The following is a 16,256-nucleotide window of genomic DNA, read 5'->3' as shown; positions in this document are numbered from 1 at the left end:
CTTAACACAATTCGTTATATAGCCTGTACAAATGACTTTAATCGGAACATAATCAGAAAATTACATAACAAGTGTAGAACAGCAAAGCTCAGCACAGTACACACCGAGATATGCCCAACTCGAAAAACATCATCTAAACAAAAAATAAGATACGTACCAACAAATTCAAAGCACTTTTAAAGCCACAAATATTCAACAAGCTTTTAGAACCAACAACAACCTTTCAATAAAATTATGTTCGCCACTACGAAAACATCCGAATACGATGAACCAGTCATTTGGCATCTTATCAAAAGAGTGACACTCATAAGACATCCATTAAAGACGTAATATGAACATCACATCATTCTAGGCGCGAGTATAATACAGGTACTTTAATATAACTAACATTCACATTTATACACGGTGTCACGAAAATTGTATTCGCAGAACCTGACAATGGGGATAAATGCCGAAACACTCTCCCGCGAATAAAGATTAGTTGTTATAAGCATCTATTCTGGTACATTTTCCTAATAATTATGAATATAGGGTAGTACCAACAGCAGCAGAAAATGGTAAACCGCGATTAACGCGGAAAGTAAGTCAGAGAGTGAAAGAGTTCTGTGATAGGGTTGTTCTCCTCAGACTCGACAGCAAACAAAAGCCGACGACGATAGTCCATGTATAAATGGCAACGTCTCCAGCAGAAGCTAAAGAGATAGAGGAAATGTATAAGGATATTGAAAGAGTAATTCAGGGATATGAAGACCTAATAACCATGGGCGACTGGAACGCCGTTCTGGGAAAACGAATAGAAGAAAGGGTCACCGGGAAATACGGGCTAGGTAGTTGGAAAAAGATAGAAGAAAATCTAATTGAGTTCAGACTAAGTATCTGATGGTAATAGCGAAGGCCGTCTTCAAGAATCGTACGAGGAGGACATATACTAGAAACAGACTGCAGCCGAATTACATCATGACCAGACAGAGATTCCAAAATATGAAAGTGAGTTGAAAGGCGTACCCAGGAGCAGATATACGCTGAGATCACAATTTAGTAATGATGAAGAACAGAACGACAGATTCATCAGTATGGAAGGAATTGGGATACTCAAGAACTGAGGGAATTTGAGACACATTTGAATATCTCTAAGGATTTGGTTCAAATGGCTCTGAGCACGATCGGACTTAACAGCTGAGGTCGTCAGTCCTGTAGAACTTAGAACTACTTAAATCTAACTAACCTAAGGACATCACACACATCCATGCCCTAGGCAGGATTGGAACCTGTGACCGTAGCGGCCGCGCGGTGCCACACTGAAGCGCCTAGAACCGCTCGGCCACTCCTGCCGGCTGCTAAGGATTTTGGTATTGCGATAAGGAATACCACAGTAGGCCGTTTAGTTATATAGTGAGCACCTCCACAAAATGTAAGCACGGATGGTAGACAGAGAAACGTAAGTACAAGGAAAGTGGCTGCGAAGAAACGTTGCGTAACAGAAGAAATATTTCAGTTGATCAACGATAGAAGGAAGTACAAAAGTGTACGGAGAAAGACTGGAATACTGCAATATAAATCACTTACGAATTAAATACATAAGGAGTGCCGGGCAGCCATAGCGAATAGGCTGCAGGAAAGATTTGAGGAATCGAAAAAGAAATGGTGGGAGGAGAACTGACGCAGCATATAGAAAAGTCAAAACAACGTCGGGTGAAGTTAAAAGGCGTACGAATTCCACTGTTAAACACAGAGGATAGACCGTACAGATGGAAGGAGTAGATTGAAGGCCTCTATGAGGGGAGGATTAATCTGATGACGCGAGCGATGAAATTGGAACCGATAAGTAAGATGTAGGGGATCTAGTAAACAGGATTAAAAGAGTTCAGGAAGACTTGTGATGAAATAAGGCAGAAGAGATAGATAACATTCCATCTGAATTTCTAAAATCATTAAGGGGAAGCGGCAACCAAACTACTATTCACATTAGTGAGTAGAATCTATGACACTGGGGAAGCGCAGATAAGAGCGAGAACTAAGGCACAATCAGTTTAACAGCTCGTGCATCTAAGCTGCAGATGAATGGAAAAGAAAATTGAGGGTCTGTCAAATGATGAGCAGTTTCGCTTTAATAGAGGTAAAAGCACCAAGGAGGCCGTTCTTGATAATGGATGAAGACACGTTCATTGGATCTGTCGATCTCGAAATCCAAGACGGAACAGTAACGAAGCGCTAGGATTAAGAAACGTGTAAGGTGGAGATATAGTCTTTCGCCTTTACTGTTCAGTCTAAACATAGGAAGAGCAAAGACGGCAATAAAAGAAATGTTCAAGAGTGGGATTAAAATTCACTCTGAAAGGAAATCAATGATATCATTCGCTCAGGACATTGTTATCATCAGTGGAAGTGAAGAATTGTAGGATCTGTTGGATGGAATGACCAGTGTAATGAGTACGGAATGTGGATCGAATGTAAACTGGAAAAAGACAAAACAAAAAAGATAAAGCAGGTATGAGGATTGCGAGAAACTTAAGATTAAAATTAGTGATCACGAAGTAGAGAAACTGAGGAATTCTGCTACCTTGGAAGCAAAGCAACCCTTGACGGACGGAGCAAGAAGGACATAAAAAACAGACTAACACTGGCAAAAAGGACATTCCTAGTGAAGAGAAATCTACTAGTATCAAACATTGGCTTTAATTTGAGGAAGAAGCTTCTGCGAGTGTGAGTTCGGAGCACAGAATTGTATGGTAGTGAAACAAGGGCAGTGAGGAAACCAGAACAGAAGAGAATCGAAGCATTTGAGATGTGGTGCTACAAAAGAATGTTACAAATTAGGTGGGGTGTTAAGATGAGGAATGATGTTCTCCGCATAATCGGCGAAGAAGGAACACATGGATAGCACTGACAAGAAGAAGTGGCAGGATGATCAGGGAACAACCTCCATGATATTAGACGGTGCTACAGAGGGTAAAAATGCTACAGAGGGTAAAAACTGTAGGAGAAGACAGAGATAGGAATACACAAAACAAATAATTGAGGATGTATGTTACAAGTGGTACTCTGTGATGAAGAGGTACCAGCAGGAGCGGAATTCGTGGCGGGCCGCATCAAACAATTAGAAAATTGACGAAAAAATCAGTAAATAAATATAAATATTGAAAAAAAATGTGTACCAGTGTTTCGTCTAGTGGAGGCAATCCTTTGCAGCTCAAGTAACATTTCGTTTTCTATAACGGACACATCTGTAGTTAGGAGAAGTACACGGCACAACATCGAGACACAAGGTGGCCCCACCCATTCCAGGATTTGCCATGGTAGAGATGCTATGCAGTAGCTTGGTCTCTAATTGTGTCGCTCAGAGTGAAATCTTCGAGAAGAGGCTCCAGGACTCCTAAGTCGCTATGTTGGTCTCTTGTTTGTCCGGGTTGTCATGTCATATTGGCAGTGTCACTGTCTGCTCTATAGAAATAGTCACTGAACGTTCTCTAAAATGGTTCTCTCCTCAAGCGTACCAGCTTGAAAATATAATACGAATATTAGAGACGAAACGTATTAAAATGAGGGGCTCCACACTATACTGCATCCTTAGAGATCATAAGAAGTACCGGGAATCATGGACAGATACAAGCGTCATTTACTACATGATGTGCTTTATTACGCGATCTAGATTTCAGCCTTGGGACATTTTCAATTGTTACGAAGTCAGAAATCATCTGACTTTGATCGTTTATATAAACCTGACATTTCGTAACTAAAAGTGAGTGGCAGCACTTTACAGCCATTTTTATGCTAAAGTCCACCTCAGTATGGAATAATGAACTTTGTTTTTGACCTCTTGGTATTGTAACATTGTGCATATTTTTTTTAGTATATTATCTGTAATATGTCATGAAGGAATACATATATTGTGCAAAGGTGAGCGGAATGTCAAGTCCTTAAATGTCGATTTGCCTACATGACGATTCTGGTGAGCATCACATATTATTCATGCAGCACGTTTTTGAGTAATGAAAACTCTTTCCCTTAAAGATGGATTAAACCTTGAGAATTATTGCATGGGACATTATTGAATGACTATACGAAAAATATGTTAACTTAATGATTTATCTCTCCTCTATATTTATTATTATGCACAAATGATTTACCTCTCCTCAAGATTTGTTATTATCTTACGTACAATGTGGCTCAACTGTGTTGTTTTACGACTTCAAATGTATGTTTTCCAGTTTAAATCCTGCTGTATGTGGATAACTATTTTTTAAGTATAGGCTCTAGTTGTTATTTTCTCACTGTGTGTAACATTTGTCACTGGCGTAGTACGGTTAGATGTACAACACTGAATATGTTGTCTTTTTAAATTTGAAATTGAGATCATTTGCAGAAAACCACTCAATAACACCTTTAAGCCTGCTATTTACCATTTCTTCTGTTACTGTAGGTATGATTTTTTGATTACAACACAATCTTGAAGAAGAACTCATTCTGCCTGCTGTATGTTAGGTGAAATATAGTTACATAATCTTTAACTAGAACTAATTCTGCCTCCCACATGTTAGGTGGAAGATAGTTCAGATATATGAGATATGGTGGGCCTGAGGTTGAACCTTGTGGAACCCTTTGTGTTCTCTCCTCAGTCAGAAGAATCTCCCCTGCTTACATTGGTTGAATTTTTAAGTTCACCTTCCTGCATTCGTTTGGCTAGATACATTTTCCAATGTTTGTTTCCTTACTTTATTTAGGAGGGTAACGTGAATCACACAGTCAAATGTCTCGTGTAGATGACAGAAATACTCAGTTGTTATTTATGGCTTGCAAAATTTGGTGAATGTATGTATGAATGGCGTTCCCCAGTTTTTCAGATATTATTAAATCCTGTGATTTACTTAAGATACTATTGTTGACCAGGTAAGATATTTTCTACACTTATTTGTTTATTTATTTAGCGTATTGTATTTAAGTACATTTCAGTATTGGATCATGTTATTCTACGTTACATAAAATTATATATATTCCCAGACAAACATCAAGTCCTTGTATATATACGATGGATTTTTGGGATGCCACGGGGAATTCTTCAAATTCCCCATTGAACACTCTAGCACTGCATTCTTCTCTGATGTGTTGGATGGTATGCTTACGCGCGCCGCAGTCACATGCTGGCGAAGACAGCAGTCCCCATTTGAAGAGTGAGTCAGCACATCTTCCATGCCCAGTCCTTGCGCGGCTGATCAAACCCAGTAACTGCCTCGGTCATACAAGGCGTTAGGTGGCAAGTTGTTGGGGCATTCTGGAGCCATTCTCTTCTTCAAGAGTTGATGTCAGACCCAGTGAGGTTGTCGAGAGCAAGCGGAGGATGTCTTGAACGAAGCCTTTTGGTACTCAGATCAGGTATATCGATGTGTACCGGTAGTTCAGGGTTTGCTTCGATCTTGTTGTATTCCCTGACCAAGGCTGCTTCTCGTCGTATTTTTGGGGGTGGTATATGACTCAAGACAGGTATCCGTATGTTAGGGGTAGTCCTAACGGTTCCTGAAATAATGCGCATCGTATTGTTCAGTTCGACATCGATTTTGTTCACATGACTACTGTTTAGCCGTACTGGTGCACAGTACTCCGCCGCCGAGTATACGAGGCTCAGTGCAGATGTCCTCAGAGTTGTTGCAGTTGATCCCCAGGTGGTTCCGCAGAGTTTATGGATGAGGTTGTTTCTTGTTATAACCTTGACAGCTGATTTTGTAAGGTGTGATTTAAACGACAAGGTTCTGTCTGACGTGACGCCTAGGTACCTTGACTCCTTGTTGTGGTTGAGGCGCGTGAGGTCAAGGTATACTTCCAGAGCTCTGTCGGCTTCTCTGTTATTGAGGTGGAAGCAAGTTACTTCTGAATTCGTGGCGTTAAGCCTAAGCCTCCATTTACGGAAGTATGCTGCCAGGGCAGACAGATGGGATGACACGGTTTCTTACATTGTACCAAAATCGGTGTGCCTTGTTGCAATAGCCCACTCATCAGCGTAGCCAAATTTCATACAAGCTGTTTCTGGCATGTCAGCAATGTATAGGCTCAAAAGCAGTGGTGCTAGTACCGAGCCTTGAGGTAAGCCATTTTGAAGGAATTTCTGGCTACTGACTGTTTCCCATGAGGACCTGGAATCCTCTGTTACCACTCATGTTACCAATAAGCTTTGTCACTTTTTGACAGGGAATTAGTTTCATCAGTCTATAGAGTAGGCGTTGTCTCCAGGCGGTATCATAGGGTTCTGACAAGTCAATGAAGGCCACAGATGTTTTTAATTTCTTTTGGAATCCTACTTCAATATGTGTTGTAAGGACCAGGACTTGGTCTGCACAGTTTCAGTTGGGCTCGAAAGCCAGCTTGTTCTACTGGGATGGCCGTGAGTACTGTCTAACCGATCCTGTTAGGTAGTACTCGTTCCAGACGTTTGTACACCAGGCTGAGAGCAGTGCAATGGGCCGGTAGTTTTGCGGAAGGTTTCCCGGTTTACCTGGCTTTAGGAGGGCAATTATCTTGGCACGTTTAAGTTCTTGGGGTATGTTTCCTCCCTGCAATAGTGATGTGAAGAACTTTGCTAACCATATTTCGGTATATTTGCCAGACTTGATAAGAAACTCTGGGAGGATTCTACACTATACCACGTTATCAAAAATAGTGGAAAATGTGATAACTGTGAAATGGGTCGGTACGTATGGACGTTTCCCGCATAACTTTTCTTACAGATGACTTGACAAGGGCGTATTTCAGTATCTCTTCAGAATGTTTAAGTTATCCTAAATATTAGTGTGTGTAGTTTCCATGTCGCGACCATGTTTCAGTCGAGAATGTAAACCGGGAAGCCGCGCGGAGTGGCAGAGCGGTCAGAGGCGCCATGCCACGGACTGCGCGGCTGGTCCCACCGGAGGTTCGAGTCCTCCATCGGGCATGAGTGTGTGTGTTGTCGTTAGCATAAGTTAGTTTAAGTAGTGTGTAAGTCTAGGGACCGATGACCTCAGCAGTTTGGTCCCTCAGAAATTCACACACACACACACACACACACACACACACACACACACACACACAAACGGGGCAGGTGGGTGGGTGAGGTGTCGCTACAGCAGGTGAAGCTAGTGTGTCCTCCACAGGATGCGACTGGCAACGCCGCTGGTGGTGCTGCTGTGCTGCACGGCGACCGCCGTAGGACAACAACAGAAGCAACAGCAACAGCAGGGGCAACAGAGCAGCGCGGCGAGGCAGCGCGCCCTGGCGGAAGTCTGGCTGTACGAGCGCTTCCGCGAGATCAGCACTCGGCTGCTGGCGCCTAGCAACCGAGCCAGGAACTTCGAGCGCGTCCGGCGTCTCAACGTAAGCATGGCGCAGCTGCGTGGTCCCTCTGTCTGCACGCTAAATATCGTATTTAATTAAGCCTGCTCACAGGGCTGCTAAGTGTAAGTACTGTTGACAGTTACACACGAATTATTTGTTTTGAGCTGCTAACGGACATATGAATTATTTCGTTTAACTGAATCCGTTTCTGTACTCTTCGACCGTGTTTTGCTCATCATCGGACGTTCTATACAGCCGACAAGTGAAACCACATTCACTAAAACAATCTCACATTAACTATTTGATAATTTTCAATGTGTGTGTAATCTTGACGTTGTCGCATTTTAGCGGAAAACGAGAGGGAGCACGCCCACAGTGGTTTGGTTTTGCAGTTAAACATGCCCGTAACATATCGCAGTCGATTAAATTAAGGCAAAATAAATAATGAGACTGGTACCATTTGAAAACAAGTAATTTACTGTATATTAGTTTGCATTATCTCTTGATAATTCAATGATACCGGGAAAGCAACAAATCGAAAAAAAGAAAGAGATTGCGAAAGCCTAAAGAGGTTCGACGATTGTTACAGGAACTGTCAGTTGACCATTAGGTTCAAAACATGCAATGTATTACAAATAAATATGTGGAGAGGTAATTTTTCCTTTTGTCTGTTTTTCCGCTCACACCTCTGATTGGTTACTGGTTACAAACAGCTCGATAAGAAATGCTCTCCTCTTGTGATGCCGCACCCTCCATAGACGACGAATTATCATCTACATCTACATGGGTACTCTGCAAATCACATTCAAGTGTCTAGCAGAGGGTTCACCGAACCACCTTCACAATCCTCTATTATTCCAATCCCGTATCGCGCGGAAAGAATAAACACCTATATCTTTCCGTACGAGCTCTGATTTCCCTTATTTTATCATGGTGATCGCTCCTCCCTACATAGGTCGGTGTCAACAAAATATTTTTGCATTCGGAGGAGAAAGCTGGTGATTGGAATTTCGTGATAAGATTCCGCTGCAACGAAAACAGCCTTCTTTTAATAATTTCCAGCCTAATTCCTGTATCATTTCTGTGACACTCTCTCCCATATTTCGCGATAATACAAAACGTGCTGCCTTTCTTTGAGCCTTCTCGATGTACTGCGTCAGTCCTATCTGTTAAGGATCCCACACCGAGCAGCAGTATCCTAAAAGAGGACGGACAAGCGTAGTGTAGGCAGTCTGATTAGTAGGTCTGTTACATTTCCTAAGTGTCCTGCCAATAAAACGCAGTCTTTGGTTACCCTTCCCCGCAATATTTTCTATGGGATCTTTCCAATTTAAGTTGTTCGTAATTGTAATACCTAGGTATTTAGTTGATTTTACGGCTTGTAGATTAGACTGATTTATCGTGTAACCGACGTTTAACGAGTTCCTTTTAGCATTCATGTGGATGACCTCACACTTTTCGTTATTTAGGGTCAACTGTCACCTTTCGCAAAATTCAGATATCTTTTCTAAATCGTTTTGCAGTTTGTTTTGATCTTCTGATGACTTTATTAGTCGGAAAACGACAGCGTCATCTGCAAACAACCGAAGACGGCTGCTCAGATTGTCTCGAAAATTGTTTATATAGATAAGGAACAGCAAAGCGCCTATAACACTACCTTGGAGAACGCCAGAAATCATTTCTGTTTTACTCGATGACCTTCCGTCAATTACTACGGACTGCGACCTGTCTGACAGGAAATCACAAATCCAGTCGCATAACTGAGACGATATTCCATAAGCACGCAATTTCACTACGAGCCGCTTGTGTGGTACAGTGTCCAAAGCGTTCCGGAAATCCAGAAATACGGAATCGATCTGAAATCCCTAGTCAATGGAACTCCACACTTCATGTGAATAAAGAGCTAGTTGTGTTTTACAGGAACGATGTTTTCTAAACTCATGTTGACTGTGTGTCCTCAGGCCGTCTTCTTCGAGGTAATCGAAAGGTCAGAATGAGGATAATTATCAAAAAGCCTCTGGTGCTAGAAATGTATTTGTTAAATTTGACTAAGTTGACCAGTCGGCAGCATCGCCGTAGTTGTAACGCCGATTCCCGTTGTATGACCGAAGTTAAGCATTGTCGAACTTGGCTGGCACGTAGATGGCTGACTGTCTGGGTCTGCCGTGCGGTGTTCGCAAGCGGGGTTCACTCAGTCCAGAGCAGTTGAGGAGCTACTTGACTGAGAAGTATATATTCCATTCTCTGTCTTCTCTTAAAATTTTTGTCTTCTACTGCTCTCCGTAACACAGTGGATGACATATTCGATTTTATGCCTCCTCCTAGACGTTTTGCCCTCCAACGTTCCCCTCCTCTGCCATTCCCAAGAGTTTTGCCCTCTACTACTCCCTGTGGCGCAATGGAAGGTATATTCCTTTCTCTACATTCCCCTAGAATTTTTGTCCTCTACTGCTTCCCGTAACACAATTCTATGCCCTATTTGTGTTACTACGGTTCTTACAATCGTCTTGTTTCTTTCTTCATGCATTATTTTGCTCCCTAGATTGTAGTAGGGTTTTACAACATATACTGTATTCGAACATTATGAAGCACCTCGAAGAAAACGATTCATTGACATATAGTCAGCACGGATTCAGAAAATATCGCTCTAGTGAAACACAACTAGCTCTTTATACTCATGAGGTAATAGGTGCTATCGACAGGGGATGTCAAATTGATTCGATATTTTTAGATTTCCAGAAGGCTTTCGACACCGTTCCTCACAAGCGTCTTCTAACCACTCTGCGTGCCTACGGAGTATCGCCTCAGTTGTGCGACTGGATTCGTGATTTCCTGTCAGAAAGGTCACAGTTCGTAGTAATAGACGGAAAGTCATCGAGTAAAACAGAAGTAATATCTGACGTTCCCCAAGGAAGTGTTATAGGCCCTCTATTGTTCCAGATCTATATTAACGGCACAGGGGACAATCTGAGTTGCCGTCATAGATTGTTTGCTGATGATGCTGTCATTTACCGTCTCGTAAAGTCATCAAATGATCAAAACGACTTGCAAAATGATTTAGATAAGATATCTGTATGTTGCGAAAAGTGCCAATTGACCCTGAATAAAGAAAAGTGTGAAGTTATTCACGTGAGTGCCAAAGGAAATCAGCTAAATTTCGATTACGCGATAAGTCACACAAATCTGAGGGCTGTAAATTCAACTAAATACTTAGGGATTACAATTACAAATAACGATTACATAGATAATATTGTGGGTAGAGCAAACCAAAGACTGTGATTCATTGGCAGAACACTTAGTAGGTGCAACAGGTCTACCAAAGAGACTGCTTACACTACGCTTATCCGCCCTATTCTGGAGTATTGCTCTGCGGTGTGGGATCCGCGTCAGTTGGGACTGACGGATGACATCGAAAAAGTACAAAGAAGGGAGGCTCGTTTTGTATCATCGTGAAATAGGGGAGATAGTGCCACAGACATGATACGTGAGTGGCAATCATTAAAACAAAGGCATTTTTTGTTGCGACGGGATCTTCTCATGGAATTTCAATCACCAGTTGTCTCCTCCTATTGCGAAAACATTCTGTTGGTACGCACCTACATAGGGAGAAATGATCATCACGATAAAATAAGAGAAATCAGGGCTCGCACGGAAAAATTCAAATGCTCGTTTTTCCCGCGTGCCGTTCGAGAAAGGAACGGTAGAGAGTCAGCATGAAGGTGGTTCATTGAACCCTCTGCCAGACACTTTATTGTAAATAGCAGAGTAATCACGTAGATGTAGATGTAGAGGTAGAGGTGCTTTCGGCAACGCAAATGGGAATCACTGGAGGGAAGGTGACGTTCTTTTCGAAAACAATGTTGAGAAATTTAGAGAACCGGCATCTACATCTACATCTACATCCATACTCCGCAAGCCACCTGACGGTGTGTGGCGGAGGGTACCTTCAGTACCTCTATCGGTTCTCCCTTCTATTCCAGTCTCGTATTGTTCGTGGAAAGAAGGATTGTCGGTATGCCTCTGTGTGGGCTCTAATCTCTCTGATTTTATCCTCATGGTCTCTTCGCGAGATATACGTAGGTGGGAGCAATATACTGCTTGACTCTTCGGTGAAGGTATGTTCTCGAAACTTTGACAAAAGCCCGTACCGAGCTACTGAGCGTCTCTCCTGCAGAGTCTTCCACTGGAGTTTATCTATCATCTCCGTAACGCTTTCGCGATTACTAAATGATCCTGTAACGAAGCGTGCTGCTCTCCGTTGGATCTTCTCTATGTCTTGTATCAACCCTATCTGGTACGGATCCCACAGTGCTGAGCAGTATTCAAGCAGTGGGCGAACAAGCGTACTGTAACCTACTTCCTTTGTTTTCGGATTGCATTTCCTTAGGATTCTTCCAATGAATCTCAGTCTGGCATCTGCTTTACCGACAATCAACATTATATGATCGTTCCATTTTAAATCATTCCTAATGCGTACTCCCAGATAATTTATGGTATTAACTGCTTCCAGTTGCTGACCTGCTATTTTGTAGCTAAATGATAAAGGATCTATCTTTCTGTGTATTCGCAGCACATTACACTTGTCTACATTGAGATTCAGTTGCCATTCCCTGCACCATGCGTCAATTCGCTGCAGATCCTCCTGCATTTCAGTACAATTTTCCATTGTTACAACCTCTCGATACACCACAGCATCATCTGCAAAAAGCCTCAGTGAACTTCCGATGTCATCCACCAGGTCATTTATGTATATTGTGAATAGCAACGGTCCTATGACACTCCCCTGCGGCACACCTGAAATTACTCTTACTTCGGAAGACTTCTCTCCATTGAGAATAACATGCTGCGTCCTGTTATCTAGGAACTCCTCAATCCAATCACACAATTGGTCTGATAGTCCATATGCTCTTACTTTGTTCAATAAACGACTGTGGGGAACTGTATCGAACGCCTTGCGGAAGTCAAGAAACACGGCATCTACCTGTGAACCCGTAACTGCCAAACAATTCTACTGCCGCCAACGTACATTGTGCTGAAGTACCACGAAGATAACATACGAGAAATCAGGCTCAGACGGAGGCATATAGATGGCCTTTTTCCCTCCCTCTACCTGCGAGTGGAACACGAAGGGAAATGGTTAGTAGCGGTACTGGATACTCACCGCGATGTGGAGTAACTATGTAGGTGTCGATAGCGTGTCGGTATACATTTGGAAGGCAATGCAGCAGCTATTCTGGGTGGAGTGGCTTCGGAAAGTCCATGATAGTTTTCGGAAGGAATGTAGCATCAGATGTCTAAGCACAGGTCACTCAAGATCGTACATTGCTGGCTGGTGGCTTATGAACGTTGACCTGGCGCCTCATAGCGTGCCAGTTGTGCTCAGTCGGGTTCGGATCAGGCGAATCTGGTGATCAAGGCGTCAAGTGCATTCGGTGACATGCTCCTCAAACTGCTGTAGCATGATTCTACCCTTGTGACATGGGCAGTTATTCTGCTGGAAGGTACTATAGCCGTCGGAGAAGGCATCAGGCATGAATAGATGCGATGGTCGGCAATAATGTTCGTGTAGTCGACGGCTGACATGGTGCCTTGTATTATTCCCACAGCTACCATGCAAGCGCACCTGACTGTCCTCCATACCGTAATGACGCTTCCATAGCCCTTCGTTTGCGGTGCAGTGGACGTGTCGAGCAGCCATTCGCGTGGATGACGATGTAGTCGGACACCGCCATCGACTTAATGTTACAATAAAAGTGACTGGTTGGACCATGCGAGAGGTGATCATTGCAGTCGCAACTGACTGAGGTCTATGCAAAGGTCAAGCAATTCCCGCAAATTATGGGATGGTGGTTTAAGGGCACACAGCTCGCGTCCCATATGTGTTCCAGTGGGTACAGATTAGGTACAACTGCTGGCCAAGACATCAATGTGAGTTCTCTATAATGCCTCTCAAACTACTGTAGCACGACTCTGACCTCGCAACACGTACAGTTATTCTGTTGGAAGATGCCGTCGCCAGGGACAGTTCAAACACGAAGGGGTGGAGGTGGTCCGCAGTAATGTTCACGTAGTTCACCGCTGTCATGATTCCTTCGATTACCACCACAGATGCCGTAGGCATCCAACTCAATGTACCCTATAGCATAATTCTGTTCTCACCGGCGGCACCTGCGGCGAGGTGCATATTTTGTGCCGCCATTCGCCGGGATGATGGCGTGTAAGGAACCAACCATCGACCCCGTGTAAACAAGAAACGCGATTCATTCGACGGGCGGCGTTTCTGTCAATACACGGTGAAAACTCGGTGATGCTGTGCCCACTGCAGTCACAACTGATGATGTCGTTGTAGTGATGCGGAGCTCCATGTTTAACAATTGCCTTTGAACGGTGTGTTCCGAAACACTTGTGTCTGTACCAGCAATATACTCTGTCGTCAGATCTGCCACAGATCGCTGCGTATCCTGGATTACACAGTGGGGGACCTCCGACCTCTACGTTTTGTGATGAGGCTTGGTCGTCCAGTACCGTATTGCCTGCTCGTCGTTTCACCATCCCTCATCCACTTTCCATATATGCTCGCTGTAGTAATATGCCAATTGGCGACCAGTTTCCCCGTTCGAGACAATCTCGTTTCCAGCTGTAGCGACACAATAATGTGCCGTTTGTTAATACCGCTTATATCGGTGGATTTCCTCATTTGCGGCCCTCATCCTTGCTATAATGACTGACCATTCGTCTCACTTCCGCTTACGTTCTTTCCTTATTGCGTCACGTTCCCGCAACACTACCAGGAAGGGTTCAATCTCGCGATGGGCAGCGCTCATAATGTTTCGGCCCATCAATATGATTTCGAAAAAATGGCTCTGAGCACTATGGGACTTAACATCTATGGTCATCAGTCCCCTAGAACTTAGAACTACTTAAACCTAACTAACCTAAGGACAGCACACAACACCCAGCCATCACGAGGCAGAGAAAATCCCTGACCCCGCCGGGAATCGAACCCGGGAACCCGGGCGTGGGAAGCGAGAACGCTACCGCACGACCACGAGATGCGGGCAATGTGATTTCGGATTCCCCTTTTTGCGGCCTGTATCGTCGCTAGAATGGTACACCATTTATTTATGCTCCAGTTATATACTATACTTACCGCGTCACGTGGTCACAACGTCACCAGGTGGCATTTAATGTTGCTGTGGGTATACTTTTTTAGCTAATCAGTGTGTTGCAAGGAAGATAACTGGGAAGAAAGCCTGAGTAAAAGACGAAATCATGCAACTGGGCCATGAAAGAAAGTTACGGAACGGTAAAGGATATACAGCAATTATGTCACTTTGGAATGAAATCAACATAAAGTGCAGCGAAGCTAAATCAATGCGAGCGTGGAAAAAATATGAGGGCATCCGCAAACAACATTTTCGTCAGAACGACAGATTCAAGATATATGAAAGTCAAAATGTCTTTCGCTGAAATTAAAGCAAACCCGTCAATAATAAATGATGACGATTTCAGGGGAGAGAAATGATGAGTATATCAAAGCTCTCTAAAAGACGAAGGAACCATCTGTTGATGTTACGGAAAAACGGCATAGGGTATCCAGTATTACAGTCGGGGCACAAAAAGAGTTTGTATTTAAACTAGCCAGGAGGTATAGAAAACATTCCTTCGAAATTTCTAAAACATTCCTTCGATATTTCTAAAACTGAGAGAATGCTCCTCCTCGCAGAACATAATTAGAAAAGGTTAATATGATATCAGTAAACTTGAAAAGCATGATAAGATCCAACAGTTAGCATCATTTATCAAATGTTCTAGTGCCTAGATAATAATAGGAAGAGGAAGTTGGTTGAAACCGGAAATGAACATCAACTGAATCCTAAATTCAGTCTGGAGTACTTACTGTAAAGGTAGGTTAGATGCCAACGGTGAAGGCGTATTTATTGGAGCAAGAAGTTATTATCGTATCTCGTAAGGTTTTACGGATTCTGATTGCTAATTAATGTGAGTGAAGTTAAGCATGACAGCTGGATGAAGGATGATAATCGAATCCTTTTACTGATCGTCCGCATCAGGAGTTGCAGTGCTATGGCACTTCTGAGGGGACTTACCGAATTACCTGTATTAGTTTTCTGATCATTCCCTGCAGGAAGTAGTGCTCGGAATGTCTCTTTCCATTATCTTTTATAGCCGGTTTTTACCCTGGTGCTTTTGGTACGAATTAGACATAGACAACCCTCTCCTCTGTGCTGTAGTATGGGTTGCCGGCCCTCAGGGGCTACCTTATCTCCGGCGTAACAGAATCAGTTGATGTAGAGGAGGTATCAGTGACCATAAAGTTATGATAGCGTTAATGAATATGTGTCTGAATACGAGTCTGAATACGGGTCTGAATATTGGTGCTTAGCGAGAGTGACAGTATACATATTGCTGAGTAATTGTGTAGTCAACATGAAATATTCAGTACTGAGGACGAAACTGTGGAGCACAACTGGAAAAAAAATCAAAAGCAACCATCAATATGCCTTAAAAAAGCATCAGTACAACGAAAAACCAATCCAAAGTTGCAGTTTTCACTTTTTTTATTCATTCGTTGACTAGTTTCGGGCCGAGACCCAGTTTTAGAACATCGTAACATCGTCAAAAACAGTGTTTCCGAAAACGTGAAATCCGGATCAAAAATGTGCAACGAACAGTTACAGCGCATAGAGATAACAGTATATTTTTGACATGTTTTCACATTTTCGGGAATACCGTTTTGACTATGTGTATGGTGATTTGATTTGAAAACGGATCTCGGCCCGAAACTAGTAATCGAGCGAATAAAAAAAGTGAAAATCGCCACTACGGACTGGGTTTTCATTTCACTGACTAACAGAAATTGCCGATCCACAGCTACTCCAGCATGCTGGAAGTTCGTTAGAAAATTATGTTGCGTGCAAGGAATGGGAAAGACCCAC

The 16,256-nt window shown here is 43.0% G+C and overlaps 1 protein-coding gene across 1 annotated transcript in view; it reads left to right on the top strand.

Annotated features, from left to right (window-relative positions):
* Positions 1 to 16,256, top strand: part of LOC126091124 (phospholipase B1, membrane-associated-like) — a 140,079-nt gene that overhangs the window by 41,110 nt on the left and 82,713 nt on the right. Inside the window, exon 2 of the mRNA XM_049907037.1 lies at positions 7,119 to 7,338. Within this exon, the coding sequence (XP_049762994.1) occupies positions 7,120 to 7,338 (219 nt within the window). The 5' untranslated portion in view covers position 7,119. The remainder of the gene's footprint in view (positions 1 to 7,118; positions 7,339 to 16,256) is intronic.

This window comes from Schistocerca cancellata, chromosome 1 (assembly GCF_023864275.1).
Source record: "Schistocerca cancellata isolate TAMUIC-IGC-003103 chromosome 1, iqSchCanc2.1, whole genome shotgun sequence".
Taxonomy (NCBI): domain Eukaryota; kingdom Metazoa; phylum Arthropoda; class Insecta; order Orthoptera; family Acrididae; genus Schistocerca; species Schistocerca cancellata.
Note: the sequence above shows the minus strand (reverse complement) of the source record. Positions and strands in the feature narration are given on the sequence as shown.